At 43.1% G+C, this 19,290-nt stretch overlaps 1 protein-coding gene across 1 annotated transcript; it reads left to right on the top strand.

Annotated features, from left to right (window-relative positions):
- The first annotated feature begins 11,287 nt into the window (after positions 1-11,287).
- LOC109736009 (tRNA dimethylallyltransferase 2) lies at positions 11,288-14,011 on the top strand. The gene is made up of 10 exons (XM_020295221.4): positions 11,288-11,604; positions 11,718-11,797; positions 11,893-11,961; positions 12,094-12,175; positions 12,277-12,371; positions 12,506-12,580; positions 12,729-13,082; positions 13,170-13,245; positions 13,335-13,498; positions 13,674-14,011. The coding sequence occupies exons 1-10, from the start codon at positions 11,334-11,336 to the stop codon at positions 13,806-13,808; spliced, it is 1,401 nt and encodes a 466-aa protein (XP_020150810.1). The 5' UTR covers positions 11,288-11,333; the 3' UTR covers positions 13,809-14,011.
- Positions 14,012-19,290: the final 5,279 nt, after the last annotated feature.

The following is a 19,290-nucleotide window of genomic DNA, read 5'->3' as shown; positions in this document are numbered from 1 at the left end:
TTACGGCACGAGGCTCGGGTGCAGGCCGTTCGAGACTACTACGCCTCGAAGGGTATTAGGAGGGCCAAGAAGAAGTGTCGCGGCAAGTTTTTGAGTAAGGAGAAGTACATGCAGGTAATTACCTATTCTTAAGGCCTTGAACTTAGTTTTCTTGATTTGATTCATAGGTGTAGTGCTGAAATTTCTCTTGACTAACTTAGGTGCCCCCGAGATGGTGTGTGGATAAGATGGACTGTTGGGAGGCGTTGGTGGATGCGTGGTGCTCTCCCCAATGGCTAGTCGAACACCATAGGGCCAAGGATAAGCGCGACCAAATGGAAGGTGTGCCACACCATCAAGGGAGCTCCAACCTGTTTGAGTACGGGGAGAACTGGGTATGTGGTTTGCTACATGATTCATGCAATTTCATTCTTCATGCTAGCATTTATCCCTTCCAAAATGACTTAATATGCTTAGTTAGTTAAAAAATGGCATAACTACCTTGGATAGTTCATTTATGACATAATTAGCTCTAAAATGACATAATAACCTTAGATAGCTCTATAAAATAACTAAATATGCTTTAGTTAGTTAAAAAATGGCATAACTACCTAGGATAGCTAAATAATGACCTAAACTAATCTTAGCTAGTTCATTTATGACATATTTAGCTCTAAAATGACATAATAACCTTAGATAGCTCTATAAAATGACTTAATATGCTTTAGTTAGTTAAAAAATGGCATAACTACCTTCGATAGCTCAATAACGACCTAAACTAATCTTAGCTAGTTCATTCATGACATAATTAGCTCTAAAATGACATAAAAACCTAAACTTAGCTTATTTTCCTCGAAAATGACATAATAACCTTACTTAGCTCCAAAATGACCTATTTACATAGCAATATCATTCTCCATGCTAGCTTGAGCCCTTAACTAATATTTTGTTCCTCTCTCTCAGGCGCACCACAACAAGAAGCTTGTGCCAAATCTGTTCGACCTCTATGGCATGGCCCATACTGCCCCGTACAAGAAGGCCAAGCCATTCACGGAGTCTGACCTAGATCATCCAGAGAGCTTCACCAACATCTCCTCCCACCACAAGCTCGTGAAGTACAGAGACGAGGCGAAGGCGAGGAAAGGGGAGGACTTTAACCCCAGCCAGGATCCTTTTGATACAGAGCTGGTGATGATATCTGGTGGCGGGAGGTCCCATGGCTCCATAGCCATTGGTGATGGACTGATACGTTGTCCTAGGACTCTCCCGCAGATCAAGAAGCGCTAGAGTAGCTCTGATCATGAGATAACGCCTCGTGCACGGCCCGCGGAGCTCGCCATGGCGGTTAGTTATACGGACTCTCTCACCTTTCCTCCATTACATTGTGTGTGCGTCCATCGATGATTACAATGCTAACGAGGAGTGGTGTGTTGTAGGCCATGGTTGAGAAAGAGAGATTGAACACCCAGGCGCTTTTGGAGCAGGCAAAAAGGGAGGCGGCGGAGAGGGAGAGGGAGCTGGAGGAGAGGACGGCTAAGCTGTTGGAGGAGGAGAGGAACCGGAACGAGGCGTCCAACCGGGCCCTATACGAGCTCATCGTGGTATGTTTCTCGTGCATATTAGCCCAATCATGCATGTAATGTTCGCATTACTAACTAATATGACTGACTCGTGAGAACCAAATGTGCAGACCATGTGCGAGAAGAACGGTCAGCCCCCTCCGCCGATGCCCCAGATTGCTCCGGCGACCACGGTGAGTTTGATTTGAATGGCCGTTAGTTACTAGTATTCACATTTCAGTTTGCATCATGCTAACGAGACATTATTGGAAATGATCTTTGGTGTAGCATGGCTCCCGAGACCAATCCTTCTGCGTCTGCCAATGGCGGAACCCCGACCGGTCCATCACCTCCGTCTGCCACTGGCGCAGCCCCGACCATTCCTACACCTCCGTGATAACAGTATTTTTCTTCTTATTTAGCCTATTTAGTCCATTTTTGACATAATTTAGCCTATTTAGTCCACAAATGACATAATAAGATGAAGAAAATCAAGGAAGAGGAAGGAAAGAAGGAATAGGAAGAAAAGAAGAAGAAGAATAAGAAAAAAAGAAGAAGAACTTCTTCTTCTCTTCTTCTTCTTCTTCTTCTTCTTCTTCTTTTTTCCTCCTCTTATACTTGTTTTTATTCGTAAATGGCATAATAACCTTGCTAACCTCATAAATGTCATATACTTAGCTTGTTGTCCTCTAAAATGACACAATAAGCTTAGATAGGTCAAAAATGGTATAATTAGCTAGGTTAGCTCAAAAATGACCAAATTTAGCTAGGTTAGCTCCAATATGATCCATTTAACCTATGTTAGCTCCAAAATGACCTATTTACCTAGCTTAGCTCTAAAGTGACCTACACACTTACCATTTTTACCTACCTTAGCCAAGACATAGCATTTTTGCCTACATTAGTTAGAAAAGAAGAAGATAAATAATAGGAGAGGAGAGAAAGAAAGAGAAGATAAATTCTTCTTCTTCTTTTCCTCCTCTTCCTTTTCTTCTAGCTAGTCTTCTTCTTCTTCTTCTAACTTTCATCTTTCCCAATTTGCATATTTGCTTTACATTTGCCATCCGCTTGGATTCATGGAGTGTACTGTTCTTCTGGTGCTTCCTTCTTGTTTATGAAAACTTGTTTGGATATGTATGTCTGGACGGATATGTTGTTGGAAACTTGTTTCTGGTTATGTATGTATATATGAATATGTTGGACTTTGTTGAACTATATTGTTGGATATATATGTTGAATTTGATGAAATATGTTGTTGGACATGCTGTTTTATGTTGTTGGATATGTTGGATATGTATGCATGTATTACTGTGTGTGAAATCCTGTCAAATTAAACGGATTCAAATGAAAACAGGGGATATATAGCCTCTTTGCCGTCTGCTAGCAGACGGCAAAGAGGACACCTGGCAGCTACCTGTAGAAACTGGGAGCACTGGCTGCCTATTTGGTCACTTTGCCGTTTTCCCGCGGACGGCAAAGAGGGCCATCTATGCCGTCTGCCAGCAGACGGCAAAGATTCAAACCTCTTTGCCGTCAGCCGGCGGACGGCATAGTTGGCCACGTGGCAGCTTCTCAGTGCTGGCCGAGCTGAGCTCTTTGCCGTCCGTCAGCAGACGGCAAAGAGCTTTGCCTCTTTGCCGTCAGCTGGCGGACGGCAAAGAGCGCCGTTAACCCCCTAACGGCTCTCACCCCACCCCACTGCCATCCATGGTATTTGTCGTCTGCTGGCCTCGGACGGCGGACGGACAATCCTTTGCCGTCCATTTCTAAGAAGCAGACGACAAAGAAGGCCTTTGTCGACACTCGTTCAGATGGACAGTTTGCCATCCGCTGGCTGACGGCAAAGGCTTTTGCCATCCGGCATGTATGCCTTTGCCGTCCGCCATGGCAGACAGGAAAGAAGCTGATTCCAGTAGTGAAAGGCTGCGGAGGTAGAAACCAAGAAGGAGCATCAAGTGTTGATGGTCAACAAGACCACCAGTTTCAAGAAAAAGGGTAAAGGGAAGAAGGGGATGTTGGAAATATGCCCTAGAGGCAATAATAAATGGTTATTATTATATTTCCTTGTTCATGATAATTGTCTATTGTTCATGCTATAATTGTGTTATCCGGAAATCATAATACATGTGTGAATACATAGACCACAACGTGTCCCTAGTAAGCCTCTAGTTGACTAGCTCGTTGATCAACAGATAGTCATGGTTTCCTGACTATGGACATTGGATGTCATTGATAACGGGATCACATCATTAGGAGAATGATGTGATGGACAAGACCCAATCCTAAGCATAGCACAAAAGATCGTGTAGTTCGTTTGCTAGAGCTTTTTCAATGTCAAGTATCATTTCCTTAGACCATGAGATCGTGCAACTCCCGGATACCGTAGGAGTGCTTTGGGTGTACCAAACGTCACAACGTAACTGGGTGACTATAAAGGTGCACTACGGGTATCTCCGAAAGTGTCTGTTGGGTTGGCACGGATCAAGACTGGGATTTGTCACTCCGTATGACGGAGAGGTATCTCTGGGCCCACTCGGTAATGCATCATCATAATGAGCTCAATGTGACTAAGGAGTTAGCCACGGGATCATGCATTACGGTACGAGTAAAGTGACTTGCCGGTAACGAGATTGAACAAGGTGTTGGGATACCGACGATCGAATCTCGGGCAAGTAACGTACCGATTGACAAAGGGAATTGTATACGGGATTGATTGAATCCTCGACATCGTGGTTCATCCGATGAGATCATCGTGGAACGTGTGGGAGCCAACATGGGTATCCAGATCCCGCTGTTGGTTATTGACCGGAGAGGCGTCTCGGTCATGTCTGCATGTCTCCCGAACCCGTAGGGTCTACACACTTAAGGTTCGGTGATGCTAGGGTTGTAGAGATATTAGTATGCGGAAACCCGAAAGTTGTTCGGAGTCCTGGATGAGATCCCGGACGTCACGAGGAGTTCCGGAATGGTCCGGAGGTGAAGAATTATATATAGGAAGTCCAGTTTCGGTCACCGGGAAAGTTTCGGGGGTTATCGGTATTGTACCGGGACCACCGGAAGGGTCCCGGGGGTCCACCGGGTGGGGCCACCTATCCCGGAGGGCCCCATGGGCTGAAGTGGGAAGGGAACCAGCCCTTAGTGGGCTGGGGCGCCCCCCTTGGGCCTCCCCCTGCGCCTAGGGTTGGAAACCCTAGGGGTGGGGGGCGCCCCACTTGCCTTGGGGGGCAAGCCACCCCCTTGGCCGCCGCCCCCCCTCAGATGGGATCTCCAGGGTGGCCGGCGCCCCCCAGGACCCCTATAAATAGTGGGGGGAGGGAGGGCAGCAACACCACAGCCCCTGGCGCCTCCCTCTCCCCCTGCAACACCTCTCCCTCCCGCTTGCGCTTGGCGAAGCCCTGCCGGGATCCCCGCTACTTCCACCACCACGCCGTCGTGCTGCTGGATCTCCATCAACCTCTCCTTCCCCCTTGCTGGATCAAGAAGGAGGAGACGTCGCTGCTCCGTACGTGTGTTGAACGCGGAGGTGCCGTCCGTTCGGCACTCGGTCATCGGTGATTTGGATCACGGCGAGTACGACTCCATCAACCCCGTTCACTTGAACGCTTCCGCTTGCGATCTACAAGGGTATGTAGATGCACTCCTTTCCCCTCGTTGCTAGTAAACTCCATAGATGGATCTTGGTGATGCGTAGAAAATTTTAAAATTCTGCAACGATCCCCAACAGGGGAACTTCAAGAAGAATGGCAAGCAAGTTTCCACTCCCATGAAGAAGCCCAAAGCTAGACCCAAGCCTGAAATTGAGTGCTTCTACTGCAAAGGAAATGGTCACTGGAAGTGGAACTGCCCTAGATACTTGGCAGATAAGAAGGATGGCAAAGTGAACAAAGATATATTTGATATACATGTTATTGATGTGTACTTTACTAGTGTTTATAGCAACCCCTCGATATTTGATACTGGTTCAGTTGCTAAGATTAGTAACTCAAAACGGGAGTTGCAGAATGAACAGAGACTAGTTAAGGGTGAAGTGACGATGTGTGTTGGAAGTGGTTCCAAGATTGATATGATCATCATCGCACACTCCCTATACTTTCGGGATTAGTGTTGAACCTAAATAAATGTTATTTGGTGTTTGCGTTGAGCATGAATATCATTTGATCATGTTTATTGAAATACAGTTAATCATTTAAAGTCAGAGAATAATTGTTGTTCTGTTTACATGAATAAAACCTTCGATGGTCATACACCCAATGAAAATAGTTTGTTGGATCTCGATCGTAGTGATACACATATTCATAATATTGAAGCCAAAATATGCAAAGTTAATAATGATAGTGCAACTTATTTGTGGCACTGCCGTTTAGGTCATATTGGTGTAAAGCGCATGAAGAAACTCCATGCTGATGGGCTTTTGGAATCACTTGATTATGAATCATTTGATGCTTGCGAACCATGCCTCATGGGCAAGATGACTAAAACTCCATTCTCAGGAACAATGGAGCGAGCTACTAAATTATTGGAAATAATACATACCGATGTATGCAGTCCGATGAGTGTTAAGGCTCGCGGCGGGTATCGTTATTTTCTGACCTTCACAGATGATTTGAGTAGATATGGGTATATCTACTTAATGAAACACAAGTCTGAAACAGTTGAAAAGTTCAAAGATTTTCAGAGTTAAGTGGAGAATCATCGTAACAAGAAAATAAAGTTTCTACGATCTGATCGCAGAGGCAAATATTTGAGTTACGAGTTTGGCCTTCATTTAAAACGATGTGGAATAGTTTCACAACTCACGCCACCTGGAACACCATAGCGTAACGGTGTGTCCGAACATCGTAACCGTACTTTATTAGATATGGTGCAATCTATGATGTCTCTTACCGATTTACCACTATCGTTTTGGGGTTATGCATTAGAGACAGTTGCTTTCACGTTAAATAGGGCACCATCTAAATCCGTTGAGACGACACCGTATGAACTGTGGTTTGGCAAGAAACCTAAGCTGTCGTTTCTTAAAGTTTGGGGCTGCGATGCTTATGTGAGAAGGTTTCAACCTGATAAGCTCGAACCCAAATCGGAGAAATGCACCTTCATAGGATACCCAAACGAAACTGTTGGGTACACCTTCTATCACAGACCCGAAGGCAAGATTTTCATTGCTAAGAATGGATCCTTTCTAGAAAAGGAGTTTCTCTCGAAAGAAGTGAGTGGAAGGAAAGTAGAACTTGATGCGGTAATTGTACCTGCTCCCGAATTGGAAAGAAGTTCATCACATAAATCAGTTCTAGTGATGCCTACACAAATTAGTGGGGAAGTTAATGATGATGATCATGAAACTTCAGATCAAGTTACTACTGAACCTCGTAGGTCAGCCAGAGTAAGGTCCGCACCAGAGTGGTACGGTAATCCTGTTCTGGAGGTCATGTTACTTGACCATGATGAACCTACGAACTATGGGGAAGCGATGATGAGCCTAGATTCCGTGAAATGGCTTGAGGCCATGAAATCTGAGATAGGATCCATGTATGAGAACAAAGTGTGGACTTTGGTTGACTTGCGCAATGATCGGCAAGCCATTGAGAATAAATGGATCTTCAAGAGGAAGACGAACGCTAATAGTAGTGTTACTATCTACAAAGCTCGAATTGTCACAAAAGGTTTTCGACAAGTTCAAGATGTTGACTACGATGAGATTTTCTCACTCGTATCGATGCTTAGAGTCTGTCCGAATCATATTAGCAATTGCTGCATTTTATTAAATTTGGCAAATGGATGTCAAAACGGCATTCCTTAATGAATATCTCAAAGAAGAGTTGTATATGATGCAACCAGAAGGTTTTGTCAATCCTAAAGGTGCTAACAAAGTGTGCAAGCTCCAGCGATCCATCTATGGACTGGTGCAAGCATCTCGGAGTTGGAATATACGCTTTGATAGTGTGATCAGAGCATATGGTTTTATACAGACTTGTGGTGAAGCCTGTATTTACAAGAAAGTGAGTGGGAGCTCTGTAGCATTTCTGATATTATATGTGGATGACATATTGTTGATCGGAAATGATACTGAATTTCTGAATAGCATAAAAGGATACTTGAATAAGAATTTTTCAATGAAAGACCTCGGAGAAGCTGCTTATATATTGAGCATCAAGATCTATAGAGATAGATCAAGACGCTTGATAAAAAATTTCAATGAGTACATACCTTGACAAGTTTTTGAAGTAGTTCAAAATGGAACAGTCAAAGAAGAAGTTCTTGCTTGTGTTGCAAGGTGTGAAGTTGAGTAAAGACTCAAAACCCGACCACGACAGAAAATAGAAAGAGAATGAAAATTCATTCCCTATGCCTCAGTCATAGGTTCTATGAAGTATGCTATGTTGTGTACCAAACCTATTGTGAACCTCACCATGAGTTTGGCAAGAGGGTAAAGTAGTGATCCAGGAGTGGATCACTGGACAGTGGTCAAAATTATCCTTAGTGGATTAAGGAAATATTTCTCGGTTATGGAGGTGATAAAGAGTTCGCCGTAAAGAGTTACGTCGATGCAAGCTTTGTCACCGATCTGAATGACTCCGGGTCTCGATCTAGATACATATTGAAAGTGGGAGCAATTAGCTAGAGTAGCTCCGTGTAGAGCATTGTAGACATAGAAATTTGCAAAATACATACGGCTGTGAATGTGACAGACCCATTGACTAAACTTCTCTCACAAGCAAAACATGATCACACCTTAGTACTCTTTGGGTGTTAATCACATAGCGATGTGAACTAGATTATTGACTCTAGTAAACCCTTTTGGTATTAGTCACATGGCGATGTGTACTAATCACATAAAGATGTGAACTATTGGTGTTAAATCACATGACGATGTGAACTAGATTATTGACTCTAGTGCAAGTGGGAGACTGAAGGAAATATGCCCTAGAGGCAATAATAAAGTTGTTATTTATATTTCCTTACATCATGATAAATGTTTATTATTCATGCTAGAATTGTATCAACCGGAAACTTAGTACTTGTGTGAATACATAGACAAACAGAGTGTCACTAGTATGCCTCTACTTGACTAGCTCGTTAATCAAAGATGGTTAAGTTTCCTAGCCATGGACAAGAGTTGTCATTTGATGAACGAGATCACATCATTAGAGAATGATGTGATTGACTTGACCCATCCGTTAGCTTAGCATGATGATCGTTTAGTTTGTTGCTATTGCTTTCTTCATAACTTATACATGTTCCTATGACTATGAGATTATGCAACTCCCGAATACCGGAGGAACACTTAGTGTGCTATCAAACGTCACAACATAACTGGGTGATTATAAAGATGTTCTACATGTGTCTTCGATGGTGTTTGTTGAGTTGGCATAGATCGAGATTAGGATTTGTCACTTCGATTGTCTGAGAGGTATCTCTGGGCCCTCTCGGTAATGCACATCACTATAAGCCTTGCAAGCAATGTGACTAATGAGTTAGTTACGGGATGATGCATTACGGAACGAGTAAAGAGACTTGCCAGTAACGAGATTGAACTAGGTATTGAGATACTGACGATCGAATCTCGGGCAAGTAACATACCAATGACAAAGGAAACAACGTATGTTGTTATGCGGTTTGACCGATAAAGATCTTCGTAGAATATGTAGGAACCAATATGAGCATCCAGGTTCCGCTATTGGTTATTGACCGGAAGTGAGTCTCGGTCATGTCTACATAGTTCTCGAACCGGTAGGGTCCGCACGCTTAACGTTCGGTGATGATTGGTATTATGAGTTCATGGGTTTTGATGTACCGAAGGTAGTTCGGAGTCCCGGATATGATCACGGACATGACGAGGAGTCTCGAAATGGTCGAGACATAAAGATCGATATATTGGAAGGCTATGTTTGGACATCGGAAGGGTTCCGGATGAGTTCGGGCATTTACCGGAGTACCGGGGGGTTATCGGAACCCCCCGGGGAGTGTATGGGCCTTATTGGGCCTTAGTGGGAAAGAGGAGGAGGCGGCCAAGGTGGGGGCGCCCCCCCCCAAGCCCAATATGAATTGGGGTGGGGGGCCGGCCCCCCTTTCCTTCTCCCTCTCTCCTCCTTCCTTCCTCTCCTACTCCAACTAGGGAAGGGGGAATCCTACTCCCACCGGGAGTAGGACTCCCCCCTTGGGCGCGCCATGAGAGGGCCGGCCCTCCCCCTCCTCCACTCCTTTATATACGGGGGAGGGGGCACCCCATAGACACACAAGTTGATTGTTTAGTAGTGTGCGCTGCCCCCCTCCACAGATTTCCAGCTCGGTCACATCGTTGTAGTGCTTAGGCGAAGCCCTGTGTCGGTAACTTTATCATCACTGTCACCACAGCGTCGTGCTGACGAAACTCTCCCTCGGCCTCAGCTGGATCAAGAGTACGAGGGACGTCACCGAGCTGAATGTGTGCAGATCACGGAGGTGAAGTGCGTTCGGTACTTGGATCGGTTGGATCGCGAAGACGTTCGACTACATCAACCGCGTTACTAAACGCTTCCGCTTTCGGTCTACGAGGGTACGTGGACACACTCTCCCCTCTCGTTGCTATGCATCACCTAGATAGATCTTGCGTGTGCGTAAGAATTTTTTTGAAATTACTGCGTTCCCCAACAATACTTTGGTTTGCTTTGTTTCTTTCCTCGTTTTCTTTGCTTTTTTTCTTTTTTGTCTATTTTCATCGGTTTCCTATTTTTGTTCAACATTGTAAAAAAAAAATCAGTACACATTCAACATTTTTTGTACACATTTGAAACATTTTTTATATACATGTTTTTTTAAAATACATGATTAACAATTTTTTGAAAACTTATTTTTTTTATGCCTACTTTATTTCATAACATTGTTAATTTTTTTGGTATATATACATCTAATACATGTTTAGCATTTTTCGAGTACAAGATTAACATTTTTTTAATACATGGTCAATATTTTTTCATGTACATTTTTAACATTTTCTAAATGCTTGATTATCCTTTTGCAAATACATGATTAATATATTTCTAATACATGGTCAACACATTTCTATACACATTTACCATTTTCAAATGCTCGATTAACATTTTTCAAATATAAAATTAATTTTTTTAATACATGGTCACTATTTGTCTGTACAGGTTTAACATTTTTCAAATGCCTGATTAACATTTTTCAATTACAAGATTAATATTTTTTAAAGACATGGTCACTGTTTTTTCTATACATATTTGACATTTTCAAATGCTTGATTAATTTTTTTCAAATAGAAGATTAATATTTTTTTTTAAAGATGGTCAAATTTTTTGTATACACATTTAAAATTTTCAAATGCTTTATTAACATTTTAAAACAACGTTAGCTTTTTTAATAAGGATCAATATGTTTTTAATACATGGTTAACATTTTTGTATACACATTTAACATTTTTCAAATGCTTGATTATTATTTTTTAAATAAATTATAATATTTTTATCAAAATCTTGATTAATATTTTTTAAATACATGATCAACTTTTTTCATTGTATACTTTTCTGTATACATTTTTTGTATGCATGAGAAACATTTTCTCTAGATGCATAATATTTTTCAAATGCCTGGTTAACATTTTCCCCAAATCTTTTTACTTAAATAGTTTTTAATATATTTATTTAGAACATTTGGAACTATGAACAAAAGTAAAAAAAAAGTTAAAAATGTGGAAAAAAAAAGGAGGCTGTGGCTTCCCGCGTGCCTGGGCCGCCAAGCAGACCAACACCCATCATCTCTGTAGAAAAGAAGAACCCTCTAAAATCTGCCCTCGAGATGCCCCACCTCGCCGCACCTGCCTCTCCGCCGCCGGCTCCAAACCTTATGTCTGACGCTCGCGAGGCTGCCTCCTCCTCGCCGCCGTCCGAAAGGGGGCGGAGGAAGGCGGTGGTGGTGGTCATGGGCGCGACGGGCGCCGGCAAGTCCCGGCTTGCCGTTGACCTCGCGGGGCACTTTGCCGGCGTCGAGGTGGTCAGCGCCGACTCCATGCAGGTCTACCGCGGTCTCGATGTCCTTACTAACAAGGTCTCCCTCGATGAGCAGAACGGTCTCTCCTCTCGAACACTCCAAGAGTCCCTCCTTGTATATATTTTTTCTTCAAAAGGAAATTCAGTTCCGTTCAGTTTGAGCTGAGTGACGGTATATTTGACGTGTCTGCAGGTGTTCCTCACCATCTCCTTAGCATCGTCGATCCTTCGGTGGAGTTCACTTGCCGCCATTTCCGTGATCATGCCTTGCCTGTAAGCTTACATCTGATGTTACTGATGCAACTTCGTTTCAGTCTTCTAGACTTCCAACTGAGTAACCGTACCATGTTCATTCTGAATGGCCACAGATTATAGAAGATATATTGGATCGTGGCGGCCTGCCTGTTGTTGTTGGTGGCACAAACTTCTATATACAGGTGCATAGTTCAACACTTCTCGATTTCCATATCAGGAGTTATTCACACATGTTCATAGTTCAATTCTGGTCGATATCTTAAGTTAATTGTGTATCTGATTTACATTTTTGCGGGCTTTTACGATGGCCTTAGGCTCTTGTTAGTCCATTCCTCTTTGAGGATATGTCAGAAGATATGCAGGGTTGCACTTTGAGTGACCAACTTGATGATATAGGTGAATATTGAAACCATAACACTTGCTCCTTATTCATCGTGTGCCTGTTCTGTATTCATGTTTTATTTATTTGCCTATTATATCTTCAATATGCTATTCAGGCCTTGCCACAGATGGTGTTGGAAGTGGGTATGAACACTTAAAGGAGATTGATCCTATTGCGGCACAAAGGATCCACCCAAACAACCACCGAAAAGTAAGGGTGTTGCACATTCCTGCCATCTCCTGGTCACTTAGCCAGTCATTCTTCATCTGTAGCATGCTCTCACTTTCCTCATGGCATTCCCCTATTTATCTTATTTTAGTCATTCGATTTGCTGTATTGAACAGATAAAACGTTACCTTGAGTTATATGCAACCACAGGTGCACTACCAAGCGATCTTTTCCAAGGAGAAGCTGCAGAAGTGAGGATTTTTTGTATTTTCTTTGATTAATCATTCAATATATATGCCATGAATATGAACTACTAACTGCTACCACACATTTTTTGCGCATGAGGTTTGACTTTCCTGTTTCAATATGGATGTCCTAAAAAAGATTGTTTGTTGTCAGGACAAGTGGGGCCGGCCTACTAGCTCCAGGTTTGACTGTTGTTTCCTGTGGGTGGATGCCGAGCTTCATGTTCTGGATAATTATGTCAATGAAAGAGTCGATTGCATGATTAATGCTGGGCTGCTTGATGAAGTGCGCAATATATATAATCCAGGTGCCGTTTATACCCAAGGTCTACGGCAGGCCATTGGGGTTCGTGAATTTGATGAGTTTTTCAGATTATATTTTACAAAGAAAGAATCTGATGAGATAAAAGCTGGTATGCTTAATCTCCATGATGATAAGCTGAAAAGCTTGTTGGATGAAGCTGTCTCTCAGCTAAAAGCAAACACACGAAGACTTGTTCGACGCCAAGTAAACACTCCCTCTGTATCTTTATCCTTACATTTTTAAGACGGTCTGAGAAAGTAATCAGTACTAGACTGCAAATCTCTGCTGCAGAGACGGAGGCTACACCGGCTGAATAAAGACTTCGGGTGGAATTTGCATCACATCGACGCAACAGAAGCATTCCAATGTAAGTCCATTTGTATGTATTACCCAGAGTGTTGAATTGGCCTGCTTTGATGTGTTCTTTTCCTTCATATGTAATCTATATTTTACTAGGTACTACTGGTGACTCGTGGCACGTCAAGGTTATAAAACCTTGCGCAGATACTGTCAGAAGATTCTTGTCTAATGATACAACTTTGGCAAGTAAAGATTGTTCGAACGATGGTGGTGGAACTAGGTTGGCCTCAAGAGAGTTGTGGACTCAATATGTTTGCGAGGTGATGTTTTTTATTTGATGCTCTTATTATGAGGTGGTTCTGGTTATGCGTTGGTTGTCCTATGATAATTGGTTGAAATATCTGATGCTTGCCTTTTGTCATTTCCTTCGATGTATTAGTTAATAAAAAACATGGATCTGACAAGCTTCTACCACTTCTGAATCATGTGTTATAGGCCTGCGACAACCGGGTCCTTCGAGGGGCACATGAGTGGGAACAACACAAGCAAGGCCGAGGCCACCGGAGAAGAACACAGCGTTTGAAGCGGAAGAGTAAGATCAAGAGTACATCCTCTGAAGCAGAAGTATAACCATGTGAACATAAGTTGTAGTTTCGGTGTTGATGGAACACCATTTAGATTGGTTTTGAGTCTTATGGAGGAGACTGGGGAAGGGGATCGATAAGGACACGGATCCAAACACTAGTTCTGATCTTTAAAGGTGTGTTTGTATGCTGCCTGACTTCATATCGCAGCAAACTCCAGTTCGTCTTAATTTATGCCCATTCTGAACATGTCTTCTAATTGTTCATGGAGCTAGTGAATATCGTCAGGGTGAATTTAAAAGCAATCAGCAGTGGACCGAAAACTAAACCGATGAAAAAACAAAAGGTAAATCGATGGAACATTAGAATTAATGCAGATCATAATATTTTAGAAATAAAGATCCAAGACGAATTCAACGGGAAAATCAGTGAAGCTAGAAAGCAGCAGTCGAGCGCCTCCAACTACATTCACGCTGTCTTCTCGGCGGTCCAGACGGTTTTATAATGCCCAAGTCGGCTTAAATTTGGCTTATACTCGCTCTGTCCGAAGCTTTTTCGGATGGAGGGAAAGCTTGACGAGCTTTTTCGGACGGAGGGAGTATTAGCAAAAAGGCATTTACTTTTATGTTTAGTTTTCGCCTTTGCTTACACCTTAATGTGACAATATCCACTCAAAAGCCAAAAGCCAAAGAGTCAAAATCACGAAAGACGTGTTTTTTTTCTTATAAACCGAACTTCAAAAATCAAGGAAGCAAAGGGGGCGAGCGACGCTGTAGAAGAGGACTTGACATATAGGTTGGCGAGGACGATGCGTCGTATGTTGGCATCGGCAGCCGAGGCCGTGTAAGAGGGAGAGGACGACGGCTGAGGGTCCGAGGACGTGTAAGAGGGTGACGACAACGGCGAATCATTTGCGATGTGGTAGAGCGCAACAATAAAAGGTCTCCGGCACCAGCAATGGAGGAGGAGTTCGGCTGCACCATTGTTCTCTATTTTTCTTAGGAGATAGGAAAAATTAACATACACACGCACACATTGGGATCGTGTTGAAAGCCAAACGACCGGAATATAAGTCCACCAGGGTATTCCCAGCCCACCAGGGTTCATTCTAGGTTTCCACTACACGGGTCAGGTATAGGAGTTCCGTCATCCGACCCATTCTAGGTTCTCCCCACCTTCTTTTTAGGGGTGAAACCAAGCTTTATTCAGAAAAGGCCACAGTCTGTGGGATACATCGCTGGTCGTGGGATTGGCCGAACCACACATGGCGTCCTAGACCCAAAGAAAATGCATGCTTGGCTAAACTATGTGCCTCAACATTAACGGCACGACACTCAAAAGTAAAAGTACTACTAAACAGATGTAATAAGCTATTGATCTTTGCAATGATGGCACCATTTGGTCCTTGATCTGAATTGTTGATTGCACCAATGACCTTCTTTGCGTCCGACGCCACTACCACATCATGGAGGTTCAAATCTTGTGCAAGGGCAAGAGCCTCCATGCATGCAATTGTCTCCATGATAACCGGATCATCCACTCCTGCTATGCACAAGACTGAGCTTCCCAGGAAGTTACCATTTGCATCTCTACACACCGCCGCTGCTGTCCCCCTGTTCCACGACGACAAGCAGCGACGACATGGATTTTTGCGAAGCCCGGCGGAGGGCGTTTTGGGCGTTGTACACTAGCATGCACTGTTGCTGCCCCTCGTCTTGAGTTTTGTTGTGTTGGTTCTTTTATCAGCTCAAGCTCTCCAATAAACCTGCAGATAAACCCGTATATGCTCTGAGGACTTTGGAAGATGCCCTCGTGGATGGCTTTCCGGCGCGCTGCCCATATAGCCCATAAAGTCACCGATAGTTTGACAAATTGATCATGTGGTAGTAGCTCCATAAGAGTAAAGAGCCATTGCTTCGCATTTGGTTCTGTTATGTCTGCTAGCTGTTGCAAAAGCTCATCATCCACCAAAGCCCATGCGCAATGTGACATTGTACACTGTAACAAGGAGTGTCTCCATGAATCCGGCTGCCCACACATACCGCACAAACTAGAGTCTGTTATGTGTCGATGTGCTCGTACATCATTTGTTGGTATTGAGTGTTTGGATAATCTCCACAGAAACATACGGATTTTTGCTGGGACCTGCACTTTCCATAGAGTTTTCCACGCTCCTGTCTCCTGTTCTGTACTTGAAGATCTCGATCTACTTTCGAGCCATGCTTCTCTTCGTGACCTAGTGCTAGCAAGCATCCGGTAGGCGCTTCTACAGAGAAAATGCCCGTCCTTTCATGGCTCCAGCTCCAAAATTCATCTATGTTTTTGGTGCACAAAGGGATGCCGAGTATTACCTTTGCATCTATCGGCATGAATGTAGCATTCACCATCTGTCTATCCCATGAAGCTGAAGTGTTATCAATGAGCTCAGAGACAAAAGTCGGTGGGTTCAGCTTCAGGCTTCCATAGGGTCTCATCATCTCAGCTCGTGGGATCCAATTGTCCTCCCATATTTGTGTGGTCTACCCATTGCCGATTCGTCGAATTAGCCCTTGCTTCAAGACATCCTTTCCTTCCATAATAGCTCTCCATATCTGACTTGGATGATTGCCAACAACTGAGTTCAAAAAAGTTTGCCCCGGATAGTATATGCTTTTGAGCAAACGGGCACACTGGCTCTCTGGCTGTTGAAGGAGGCGCCACACCTGCTTAGCTAGCATTGCCATGTTAAAGAGCTCAAAATCTTTAAAACCCAATCCTCCCATGCCTTTGGGCTGGGTCATCTCCTTCCATGAAACCCAATGTGGTTTTCTCTTCCCGTCCTTGCAACCCCACCAAAATTTCCTTATAAGTTTATTCAGGTGCTCGCATAAGCCTCTTGGTAGTTTAAAGCAGACATGGAGTTAACATGCACTGCTTGGGCTACCGATTTAACAAGTACTTCCTTCCCCGCTGACGACATTGAGTACTCAATCCAGCCTTGTACTTGATAGAGGCAAAGGTGTCCCGATGTTTCGATGAGATAGCAATCGTTTTCTGTGGGAGTCGACTTTGACGATCCGACTACGAACGTGCGAAGACGTCGCGCCTAAGCAATCGCTAAACCAACTTCCGAGGGGTTATTGACCACGCCGGAGCACGATCAAGCTGACCACGAGGGTCTATTTCCTGTGAGCAAACGAAGAACAAGCAAGAAACTGAGATTGCAATCTGGATATTGCGAGTAAAAGAGGAAAGCTTTATTAATGAAGGTGGGGTTCTGTGACGCCTTTGTCTGGTCGTTGAACACAAACGAAGTACGCGAAGTTGCAGCTATGGCGAACTTTTAATCTAAACAAAACCCAAAGTCTAAACGATGCCCTAGGGGCTGTATATATGGAGGAAGAGGGGGGGGGGGAATTTCGTGGCCCTTGGAGGAGGGGTCCGAAACCCACCCTAACTCTTGTTTCCCCACACATACGGACTCTAAAAACAGCCTATATTGAAGTATTTCGAAATTACATGGGCCTGACCCAAAAATAAGATGACGCAGCACCTAGAATAGCCTCTGGACGAAAATTATGAAGTAGCATCTTGTATATTTCGTCCAAGGCTTCATGCACTCATTATGGTGGCTTCAAAGTCCTGAAATCATCACTTGAAACTCTGTTCTTGTCTCCCTTGCGCATGTCATCAACTCCATGCTTGTTCTTGCTCCAATGTTCATCCTTCTCCAAGCTAGGCCCTTCATTTGTAAGCAAAACAAATGTATCCAATTTAGGCAGCATCATATTCTCATGAACATTAGAATCATTACCAAGAAACGAAAGTACCTGGTAATCTAATTGGCGTGCACGAGCTCTAGTAATCGGTCCAGTATGTATAGTAGCAGGGGTTGTGGGTGTAACAATGGTATTGATGTCCTCATCATCCTCCCCTTCTTGAAATGAAGTCGTCCTCGACGGAAGCTCATCTTCCTCACCCAAATAAGGCTTCAAATCTGCAATGTTAAAAGTGGGACTAACCCCAAAATCTGCAGGCAGCTCAAGTTTATATGCATTATCATTTATTTTCTCTAACACCTTAAAAGGACCATCAGCACGTGGCATTAGCTTTGATTTGCGCAAATTAGGAAACCTATCCTTACGCAAATGTAACCAAACAAGATCTCGAGGTGCAAAGACAACATGTTTTCTACCCTTATCTGCAGCAAGTTTATATTTAGCATTCATACGTTCAATGTTTTCCTTAGTTAACTCATGCATTTTAAGATCAATTCAGCACGTTGTTTAGCATCAAAATTAACCTTCTTCGAAGATGGAAGAGGCAACAAATCAATGGGTGCACGAGGTAGGAAACCATACACAATTTCAAAAGGGCACATCTTAGTAATAGAATGCAACGAACGATTATAAGCAAATTCAATATGAGGCAAGCATTCTTCCCACATTTTCTTATTATTCTTCAAAACATCCCTAAGCATAGTAGACAATGTTCTATTGACTACTTCAGTTTGACCATCAGTTTGGGGGTGACAAGTAGTACTAAAAAGCAGTTTAGTCCCCAACTTAGCCCATAAACATCTCCAAAAGTGGCTAAGAAATTTAGTATCACGATCTGAAACAATAGTATTTGGCACACTATGCAAGCGAATAATTTCACGAAAGAACAAATCAGCAACATTAACAACACCATCGCTTTTATGACATGGTATAAAGTGTGCCATTTCCGAGAACCTATCCACGACAACAAATATGCTATCCCTCCCCTTCTTTGTTCGAGGTAAACCTAAAACAAAGTCCATAGATATATCCTCCCAAGGAACACTAGGTACAGGCAAAGGCATATATAAACCATGAGGATTGAGTCGTGACTTAGCTTTTTGACATGTAGTGCAGCGAACAACAAAACACTCAACATCCCGTCTCATCTTTGGCCAAAAGAAATGTGTAGCAAGTATATCCTCCATCTTCTTCACGCCAAAGTGTCCCATTAGTCCTCCTCCATGCGCCTCCTGCAACAACAAAAGACGAACAGAGCTAGCTGGAATGCATAGCTTGTTAGCACGAAACACAAATCCATCGTTAACGACGAACTTGTTCCATGTTCTACCTTCTTTACAATTCTGCAATACATCTTTAAATTCAGCATCATGCACATATGGATCTTTGATGGTCTCCAAACCAAATATTTTAAAGTCAATTTGTGAAAGCATAGTATAACGACGAGACAATGCATCAGCAATAACATTTTCTTTACCCATCTTGTGTTTAATGACATAAGGGAAAGTCTCAATGAATTCAACCCATTTAGCATGTCTATGGTTCAGTTTAGCTTGACTTTTAATGTGTTTCAAAGATTCATGATTAGAATGTATAACAAATTCTTTGGGCCATAAATAATGTTGCCATGTTTCTAAGGTCCGAACAAGAGCATATAATTCTTTATCATAAGTAGAATAGTTCAGACTAGGCCCACTCAATTTTTCAGAAAAGTATGCAACAGGTTTGCCATCTTGTAATAACACACCTCCTAATCCAATTCCACTAGCA

This window comes from Aegilops tauschii, chromosome 2 (assembly GCF_002575655.3).
Source record: "Aegilops tauschii subsp. strangulata cultivar AL8/78 chromosome 2, Aet v6.0, whole genome shotgun sequence".
Taxonomy (NCBI): domain Eukaryota; kingdom Viridiplantae; phylum Streptophyta; class Magnoliopsida; order Poales; family Poaceae; genus Aegilops; species Aegilops tauschii.
The sequence above is the reverse complement of the archived record's forward strand: the minus strand, read 5'-3'. Positions and strand labels throughout refer to the sequence as shown.